General features: G+C 48.9%; 1 protein-coding gene across 5 annotated transcripts in view; it reads left to right on the top strand.

Moving 5' to 3' along the window:
* SCARB1 (scavenger receptor class B member 1) overlaps positions 1–8,501 on the top strand; it is a 93,323-nt gene extending 84,822 nt beyond the window's left edge. For 2 of the 5 annotated variants that reach the window (XM_068989556.1, XM_068989559.1), the window contains one exon: positions 7,602–8,501. In XM_068989556.1, the coding sequence (XP_068845657.1) occupies positions 7,602–7,721 (120 nt within the window). In that variant the 3' untranslated portion in view covers positions 7,722–8,501. The other 3 variants (XM_068989555.1, XM_068989557.1, XM_068989558.1) reach the window with 3 other exon arrangements.
* Positions 8,502–9,887: the final 1,386 nt, after the last annotated feature.

Consider the following 9,887-nt stretch of genomic DNA (forward strand, 5'->3'; position numbering starts at 1 on the left):
GTTTTCATGAAACATTGTCTTCAACCCGCTCCTCTGTAGAAACAAAGGAGCATTCTCTAGCATCGTGAGTTCTGTTTTCACTTTCTGCATCAAAGTCAATCACTAAGGTTTTTTGTCTCTTTGTTGGTCTAATATTCACATTGTCTGAATCAGAACTATGTTCTGAAGAACTGTCATCTTCTGAGACACTAGTATATATGTTGCGTAGACAGTCAGAGAAAGTATCTGCCTGAAATTCACCAAAAAATTATTCTTCACTCAAAATTTCACAATGTGTCATTTTTGGGAAAATTTTACGTTTATAATATAAACAGGATTGGAACAAAAACCTTAATGAAGCAAACCGTGAATGGTAATGACAATCATAAGGTGTATAATGAGCCCTTGATCAATTTTAAGCTCTAACAACTTCGCATGGCATTGTTAATTGTATTAATGTGTTGTTTTTTTTTTAACGTGTTAATTCGCTCTCTAAAAACATGTTGATATGTCTCTGGTCAATAATGGGTTTAAGGAGAGGAGTGACTGGGTCGGTTGACATGTGGCAACTATTAATAGGCCTTCCAATGAGAGAGCAGAAGCAGGGGGACCAGTGAGGAGGCTCAGGTGAGCTAGGATACTGGCTTGGACCAGAAAGGGAGCAAGTATTCAGGCACAGGAGCCCTGAAGAACCAGTCCTGGGGCATCTGCCATTCAAAGTCAGGAAGAAGATCGGGGGACAACAAATACCCCCTTTCTTTTTTTTTTTCTTCCTTGGTCTTTTTTTTCCCCCTGCCTTGCAGCAGGGCATGCAAGCTCTTAGTTCCCCGACCAGGGATTGAACTTCTGCCCCCTGCAGTGGAAGCACATAGTGTTAACCTCTGGACTGCCGTGGAAGTCCCAAGGAAAACCCCTTCTTGATTTGGCATCTTTCAGTAATTCGTTCATGGCATTAACTGACACGTTCACAGCTTATTTTGAGGGGACACTGCACAGTTTGGGAGGTACAGACCTGAATAGGATGTGAGGTCTGGAGACCAGGGGGCTTTAGGCAGGTTACTGCCATCACATGGTGACAAGGGCCCCCGGGGCAGAGGACTTGGGTGAGTAGCTAGCTGGTAGACAGCAGACACCACTCAGTGGCAGAGTCTTGCAAGGCCATATTGAATCCATGAACCAGAAACCCCCACTTTGGGCCCCCCCACTCCAAGTTTTCCTGGAGCCCTAGGCCTCGGCCTTGGAGGGGGGTTGCCCAGCTTCCCTGCTGCCCCCTCGGGCCACCTGCAACACCCGCTTTCTGGCTTTAGCTTTGGCAAACAGCCTTTGCTCTTTTGCCTTTTTCTCAGAGACAGATTGCATGCTTGCTTGCTTGTTGGTAGCTGGGGCAATGATAAACCTTTCCAGGCTCTTAACCTGGGCTTTCAGACCTTTATCACCATTTCTATTCCAAATTCCCCATCCTTTGGGGGAAAAGGTTTGCACTGGTGTGAGGGTACCAGGGCCTCTGGTGTCTTGAGCCCCCGATGAACATTGGGGACCCTGTCCTCTGTCACTGCCCCAGCCAGAGCAGAAGGGAACTCGCGATGGTGTTTGGAATGAATTATGCTGGAGGACAGAGGGGACCAGAGGCCCTAGCCCCCAGTCTGTGGATGACTCCCCAGGCCCAGCATCACCGTGGGTTTCCAGGAGTGAAGACATACACAGCCACCCAGGCGGGGATGGGGGTGGGGGTGAGGTGGGCGGGTCCAGGGGAAGCAGCTGGTGAGGGACGGGGCCAGACAGCCCCCACCCCCTGTCCCCTCTGTCTCTCTCCTAACGGTCCATCAGAAGGGGAAGGGGGAGGAGACTGAGGATGCAGGATGTGAACACGTCCCTGCTTCACCCCCCCCAACCCTTGTCTCCCAAGTCCCATACGATTATTCATCGTTTCTATTAATGACGGTGAGGCTCCCTCCCCACAGGTTATACTGAGGGCCCAGTCAATGAAATTTATCCCATTGTGTATTTTGGACAGAGGAGCCTGGCAGGCTACAGTCTATGAGGTCGCAAAGAGCTGGACACCGCTGAATGACAAACACGTGTATTTTTTGGTTTAGCAAGGGTTAGGCCTTTTGTGTTTTTATATATTTCCCCTGAAAAAAAAAAAAAAAAAGAATGGCACGTCGTTAAACTCAACATATTTTAATTCTCTTCAAAGACTTTTTTTTTGTTCAAGTCATTCTTGAAAAAAAAATTATTTTAAACAGAAACACCTCTGTTTCTGGTCTATTTAAAACGCCATCTGCTAGCTCAGTCAGTACAGCATGAAGTTCTTCACATGCCACTTGCTCACCTCTCTGAGACTAGGCCGAGCCACCTTGCACACCGTGGCCCATCGCCCCTCCTCAACTTGGCTTAAATTTTCAGGCCGAAAGACCCTTTTTAGTTTGCCCATCTGACCAAATGTGTTTCCTGAAGATGCTGGTGTATCTGTCTTCGGTGAAGGGCACTATCACTTCCCAAATCTCCCAACTGCAATCATTAACGGTGGTTGGACGCGAATGTTCTGTACCCCACCCTCTGCTTTTTGAAGAACCCTGCAAATTGAAGAAACCTATAAAACCCATGTGTGTTCAGCTACAACGGCAACTATAAATTAGCTTGGTTATCTTCTAGGAGAAATGCTATTTATTTTGGATTAGTTTTAAAAAGGGCTCAAAGGATAAGGAGGCCGTTCAGGCCTATTCTGAATTCCTGATGACATCAGCTCCCAAGGGGACTGTACTGCAAGAAGCAAGACTGTAGGTGGGTACCAGGTAATGCCCCGCCCCACCCCCCACCTCCTCCCGTAGTGAGTAGAATTCTGGCACCTTGAAACTCTTTGGATCTTATACATCTCTTCAGCCTGCACTTCACCTGTCCACAGACTGAAAATATGTACTTGTATACTTTGCTGTCTTCTTACATTCTGAGTGATCCCAGGTGTGGTAGGGGATGGAGGGCGACTAGTGGGCTGGTGTCTTATTTTCAAGGTTGTCTTAAAAAGGCAAGATTGAGGTTTAGGTCAGCTGCATCTCAGACTTCCGGTCCAATTGACTCTTCTGGGGAAGTCTGCTAAAAATGAAGATCTGAGGACATTCTTCAAAACCTCCTGAAATAGAATCATGGACGGGCCCCGGGAATGTGTTATTTTAATTCCCTGGTGACTCAGTGGTAAAGAATCCGCCTGCCAGTGCAGGAGACGTGGGTTTGATCCCTGGGTTGGCAAGATCCCCTGAAGAAGGAAATGGCATCCTGCTCCAGCATTCTTGCCTGGGGAATCCCATGGACGGAGGAGCCTAGCGGGCTACCATCCATGGGGTCGCAGAGTTGGACACGATTGAGCGCACACGCACCAAGGGGATTATGAGTAGATTGGTCTATTTATTTATTTTTGGCTGCGCCCTGCGGAGTGTAGGATCTTAGTTCCCCAACCAGAAATCGAACCCACGTCCCCTGCATTGGAAGCGTGGAGTCTTAGCCACTGGACTGCCAGGGAAGTCCCTGATATAGATTCCTGAATTAAGTGAATCTGGGATGACCAAGAAAGAAACAATTTAGGCATCACGTGGGCACCCACTATATATCCAGAACTCAGTAGGATTGCCAGATTGAGCAAAAACAAACCCATAAAACTCCCAAGAAATAACAGCAGCAAAGAGATGCTCAGTTAAATGTGAATTTTAGGTAGACAGTGAATGATTTTTGCCTAAGTGTGTCCCATGCAATTGTCGGGACACGCTTATACTGAAAACCTGTTTGTTGGTTACCTGAAATTGACATTTAATGAGCTGCCCTCCCTGTATCTGACAACCTACCTGCAGGAGAAATAGGCTGGTGCCTTGTGGGTTCACCTCCCTCTGGGCTGTGTTCCTTTAGATCTGAGGTCTTAGGAGAGCCAAGTCCAGCCAGGGGAGGTGACAGGCAGAGCTCTGAGCCCTACTGTTGGGGTTTGGGCAGCAGTGAGTCAGTCGCACTATGGTTTTGCCTCTGATCATAGCTGTTATTTTGGTTTCTGAAAAATGTGCCGCCCTCGCCAGCTTCTGGGGTTGTGCCTGCTTGGGTTTAAATAGCTTTCTTGAGAGCTAAAGCCTGAGGACGAGTCGACAGCCCTTCTCTTTGGGGCCAGTTGGCTGCTCCAGTTTGCTTCGACTGCCAGGGTTGGAGGAGGAGAGAAAACGGAACACGCCAAGTGCTGGGCGTGGGTGTGTTTGCTGGCAGGCGCTGCCAGTCCCTGCGAGGAGCAGAAGGGAGGGACAGCTGTGTCCTCAGCCAGACTCTGGGGGGCTCCTCCTGCCGATCTGGAGATAAGAGAGCCCGACCACGTCAGGGCTGAGTGTTAAGGGGGTGTCCTCCTGAGCTTGGGAGCAGGACATCCTAGCCAGAGATGGGTACCCCGCTTTCCTTCCTCTCTCCCAGAATTCCTCTGGGACGCCTTCTTAGGTACAGTTTGGCCCCTTGGATACCCCTCCCCCTTCCAGCCAAAATTCCCTTCTGCAGAAACTTGTTTGGTGTTCTGGGGGTGTAAGGGTGAGGTCTTCCTAGAAGTGGGTTATTGGCTTTTAGCACGGATAGAGCTGGTGATTGTGAGGTCTCAGCCCTGTGGCTATGCCTCCCTGGACACAGCCAGGATATCCTGCCCACTGCTCCCTGCCCCCTCCAAAACAAAACCCCACACCAAACACTGGAGTTTCCTCTTGACTTTACCAACAGAATTCAAGCTTCAAGTTATCAGGGAAGGCTTTTTTTTTTTTTTTTTTTTAATCTTTTGGCCATACCACACAGCATGTGGGATCTTAGTTCCCTGATCAGGAATCAAACCTGCGCCCTGTACATTGGCAGCGTGGTCTTATGGACCACCAGGGAAGTCCCAGAGAAGTTTGATTAAAGAGGTTCTATTGCCTGCCTTCTGGAAGGCTAAGCCCAGATGAGACCCAGCCCAGATGAGACCCCTATCCCCAGTCATGTGTGCTTGGGGAAGGCAGTGTCCTGTTCGTGCTGTTTTAGGGGGCCAGGCGGCACCTGAGAAGTTGCCAGTGGTCCAGAAGACCTAGAATCCCTTCAGGGAAGCCTCTAACCTGTTTTGAACACCTGGGGGAGATCCCACACCTTGCCTTGCACTTGGGCATGGGGTGACCTTGAGCTGCTAGCCCAGAAAGATGTCTTTATGTGAGTAAGAAAAAGACAGCCCCTCTGTGCAGACATGGCCTGCTTTAGGACTGAAGGTTTAGAACACAGAATACAACCCATGTATAGCCCCCTTGGCTGAGTGCCTTTGTGCAGTGATCAACCTGGACAACTGTACCAGCCAGCCCTGCAGAGCATGTTCCTGGATCTATCTTTCTTACCTTCTCATGAGTCTCATTATTTCCAAGTCCTCATTACTCAGTTAAAGGACAGTGTTAGGGAACAGGAGGAGGAGGAGGAATCTGTCTCAGGTTCTGGTTCCTTGAGGGTTTGTTACATGTGTCTTTCTTGGAAAAGCAGTTTCCCTTTCACTTTAAAAAAAAAATTTAATTGGGGGCTAATTACTTTACAGTATTGTGGTGGGTTTTGCCATACATTCACATGAATCAGCCATAGGTGTGCATGTGTTCCCCATCCCGACCCTCCGTCCCACCTCCCTCCCCATCGCATCCCTGAGGGTCATCCCAGTGCACCAGCCCCGAGCACCCTGCCTCATGCATTGAACCTGGACTGGCGATCTATGTCACATATGGTAATATACATGTTTCAATGCTGTTCTTTCAAATCATCCCACCCTCGCCCTCTCCCACAGAGTCCAACAGTCTGTTCTTTACATCTGTGTCTCTTTTGCTGTCTCACATATAGGGTCATCGTTACCATCTTTCTAAATTCCATATATATGCATTAATATACTGTATTGGTGTTTTTCTTTCTGACTTACTTCACTCTGTGTAATAGGCTCCAGTTTCATCCACCTCATTAGAACTGTTGAGTGAGGCTGTCTCCAGTCATAGTTCTTTGGGTCCACGTTGCTGAGAATCTGCCCCCCACCCACCACCCCGACTGTCACATGCTGCCTGTATGTGGGAGTGTGGGTCAGCAGGGGTCACTGGTCTTGCTCTGACACCGTCCCACTGCTCCTGGCTGGAATGTGGCTCAGTCTGGGTAGCCTGAGATCAGAGGACCCAGGAGTTTCACCTTCCCCTTGGTCCTGCCAAGAGTGGGGTTTGATTTTTCCCCACTCTGCAGTGAGGCAGACCTCTGGGCTTTGTGAGCAAGGTCCAAGCTGGCAGGGGTTTTGGGGGTTTTCCAGCCACAGCTGCTGGGCAAGAAGGCATCTCTCTCCATTCTTCAAGGGGAATGAAGATAGAAGGCTTAGGGGGATGAAAAGTTACCCCCAGTTTTTATAATCACAGCTTACCTTAAAAAATTTTTTTTGTTGGAGTATGATTGCTTTTCAGTGTTGTGCCAGTATCTGCTGTACAACCAAGTGACTCATCTATATGCATGCATCTATCCTCTCCCTCTTGAGCCTCCCTCCCACACCCCCATCTCACCCGTCTAGGTCAGCACAGAGCCCGGAACTGAGCTCTCTGCGTTATACAGCAGCTTCCCACTGGCTATCTGTTTTACACATGGCAGTGCCCACATGTCAGTCCTGATCTCCCAGCTCGGCCCGCCCTCCCCTTCCCCTGGGTCTGCATGTCTGCTCCCTACATCTGCTTCTCCATTCTTGCCCTGCAAAAACGTTCATCTGTTCCATTTTTTTTCTAGATTCTACATACATGCGTTCATATACGATATTTGTTTTTCTCTCTCTGACTTACTTCACTCTGTATAACCAACTCTAGGTCCATCCATGTCTCTTTAATTTCATGAAATTTCCTTAAATTGTGAAATTAAAAAAAAAAAAAGTAAAGCTAGATGAACTACCCTGAGCTCCCTCTCACCCAGGCTCAGCAACAGCAGTTGTTCACATCTTGTCCTAGCTCTCCTTTCCAATGTATGCCCTTGGCCCCACCCCCCAAGCCCCACAGCCCCACCCCCTATCCCAAGACAGTCATTTCTGGGAATTTGGTGCGTGCCTGTTTCCCCCCTCTAAATCTGTATCCATGAGCAACAGATCAGCGTTTGAAACATTGTCTCTTTAGGACATGCTGTATCAATCACTCTGCAGCTGGTTTTCCCTTTCTCGATTTTCTGTTTGGGACAGCTGTGTAGGTTGACTACCACCTTGTGACTCTATGTTTTCGATGCATTATAATATCAGTGGACGTTTAGGCGGTTTCCAATTTTCCTGTGTCGACAGTATTGCTTATATAAGCCCTGAACATCTTGTTCTGCCCTTCTCTCTGGATTAGGCGAGTCCCTTTGGACCTGTTTCCCCATCTCTAAAATGGGGTGAGAGCAGGGCGGGATGGTGTTTCATGAGATGGGGAGACCCTTACAGTTGCGGCCCAGGAGTCTGTAGGTCACTCCAGTCTTTTCTCATCTCAGGCTTGATTGGTGGGGGCTGCTGATGGGGACTCCCAGGGGGGTTTCCATGCTGGTGGAGGATGTGCAGGGGCGGGGTGGGGTGTGGGCGGGGCTTGGTGGCCAGCCTTAGTGATGCAGCGCCCCCTGCCTTTTCTCCACAGGGTTCCAAAGATGCCATCAGCCAGCCCAGTCTGGCTGCTCAGCCAGACCAGCTTCCCAGCCCCTACACACCGCTTCTTCAGGACTCGCTCAGTGGACAGCCCACCAGTCCCAAAGTCTGAGCCCCCCACCTCCTGCACATTCCACGCGCACACACACATACACACGCATGCCCCTGGCACGTGTCCACAGGTGTGTGCAGACACTCAGGGATGGAGCCGCTGCTGAGAGACTTGGGGTAAAGACTGGTCAACAAGGACTCTTCTGGAAACGTCTCTCCAAGTAATCCACAGGCCTGGCCATAGGTGCTATGGGCATGGGGTCCCCTAGCCCAGGCTCTTAATGACTCACGTCACTTCTCCCCAGCGGCCCGCTCCATCTGTCTTGAAACACTGCAGCCCCTTCCTCGTGGCTCATCCAGGCATGACAGGGCGTTTACCCTGAGAGGCCGCCACTGTCCCCAGATCCAGCCTAGGAGTGCTGACTTCTTGTGCCCAAACCTGGTGGGCAAGGTTTCATGGTTCAGCAACCCAGCCCGGACCAGAGCTGTAGCCACTGGACACCCATCTGGGCCTCAGAAACGGAGATGCATCCTAAACCCCCTGCAGGATCATGGGTTTGGGTGTCTGGGTCCCTTCCCTCCAGCCTAAACTGACATCATCCTGTATACTGAGCCGGTCACTTCCTGGCAGGGGTGGCGGGAGCCTGTGCCCTGAGCTGCCCCCCACCAAGGTCTGCAGCTCCCAGGTGCCAGAGCAGGGGTAGAGAGGCTCCGTCCGGGACGTCAGCCTGGGTGTCTGGTCAGGAGACCCGCCCGTCTGGGACTCCTGGTCTCTGGGACAAGCCTCTGTCTCTTTTCTACTGGAAGAAAAACTGAATATCATCTTTTAAAAATAATTCACAATGGAAGTAATAAACCTTTTTTAAAAGTGATCGCCTGAGTCTGTAACAGCCTGTTTGTGGGAGCCTGGCTTGGGGGTGGGCTGTGGTTCCATGGGAAGTTCTAGGCTCTTCTTGAGTGCTAAGTCACTTCAGTTGTGTCTGACTCTCTGAGATCCTATGGACTGTGGCCTGCCAGGCTCCTCTGGTCCATGGGGCTTCCCAGGCAAGAATACTGGAGCGGCTTGCCATTTCCTCCTCCAGGAGATCTTCCCAACCCAGGGATCGAACCTGCATCTCTTGCATCCCCTGCTCTGGCAGGCGGGTTCTTGCCACTAGCGCCAGCTGGGAAGCCCCAGGCTCTTTTTAGGTAGCATCTCATTTCTGGATGCTGCCATGAGTGTCTCTCAGAGACTGGGCTGCAGGCCTGCCTCTCCACTGTTTCAAGAATTCCAACTTGGGTATATTTAACATTTTATATGAATTCTGCATGAATTCAGTTCTCTTAAGAAAGAATAGCATCCATGTGAACCATTATCCCCACCCTGCCTTTTGACCCACCTTTTGATTTTTGAGTAGAATTCCCTCACAGGTACATATCACAGGTTTCCAACCATCTGTGAGTTGAAGGACATTTCACGTGTCCAGTTTTTAGAAAGCCACTACAAACACGAATATACAGGTTTTTGTATGAACATATATTTTTTCTTTTCCTTCTTTTTTTTTTTTTTTTGCCCTTGGGATCTTAGTTCCCCAACCAGGGATTGAACCGGGGCCCACGGCAGTGGAAGCACAGAGTCCTAACTACTGGCTCACCCGGGAATCCCTGATTTTCATTTCTCTTAAGGAAAATACATAGGAGTGAGAATGCTAGGCCATATGTTAACACATAACATAAGTGTGTGTGTAACCTTGTTCACAGTAGCCGCCCCATTCTACATTCCCACCATCCAGGTATACCTCGGTACTTTCAGGTTTTTAAAAAATTGTTATCACTTGTAGTGGTATCCCATTTTTGTGTGTTTTTTATTTGCATGGAAGTACATTTGCTAATGAGATGGTGGTTTCCTCTTCTCTCTCAGCTAATTTATGTATCCGTGAATGACTGTGACTGCCAGAATGGGACCGATTTTGACATCAATCCTAGTCTTGTTTTGCATAAGTGCAGAGAAGCCTTGTTTACATGAATAAATAGCTGGAAGTCGAAGGAATATTCTGATAGCAGAGTCACTCAGTTCTTTAATTTTTTTTTTTTTAGTTTTAAAAGATGAGGGTATTTTTATTTGAGATTGGAGCATAGTTGGTTAGCAGTGTTGTTAGTTTCAGGTGTACAGCAAAGTGATTCAGTTATACACATGCATACATGCACTTTCTTTCCAAATTATTTTTCCATGTAGATCATTAAGAGT

The sequence above is a fragment of the Capricornis sumatraensis genome, chromosome 17, assembly GCF_032405125.1.
Source record: "Capricornis sumatraensis isolate serow.1 chromosome 17, serow.2, whole genome shotgun sequence".
NCBI lineage: Eukaryota > Metazoa > Chordata > Mammalia > Artiodactyla > Bovidae > Capricornis > Capricornis sumatraensis.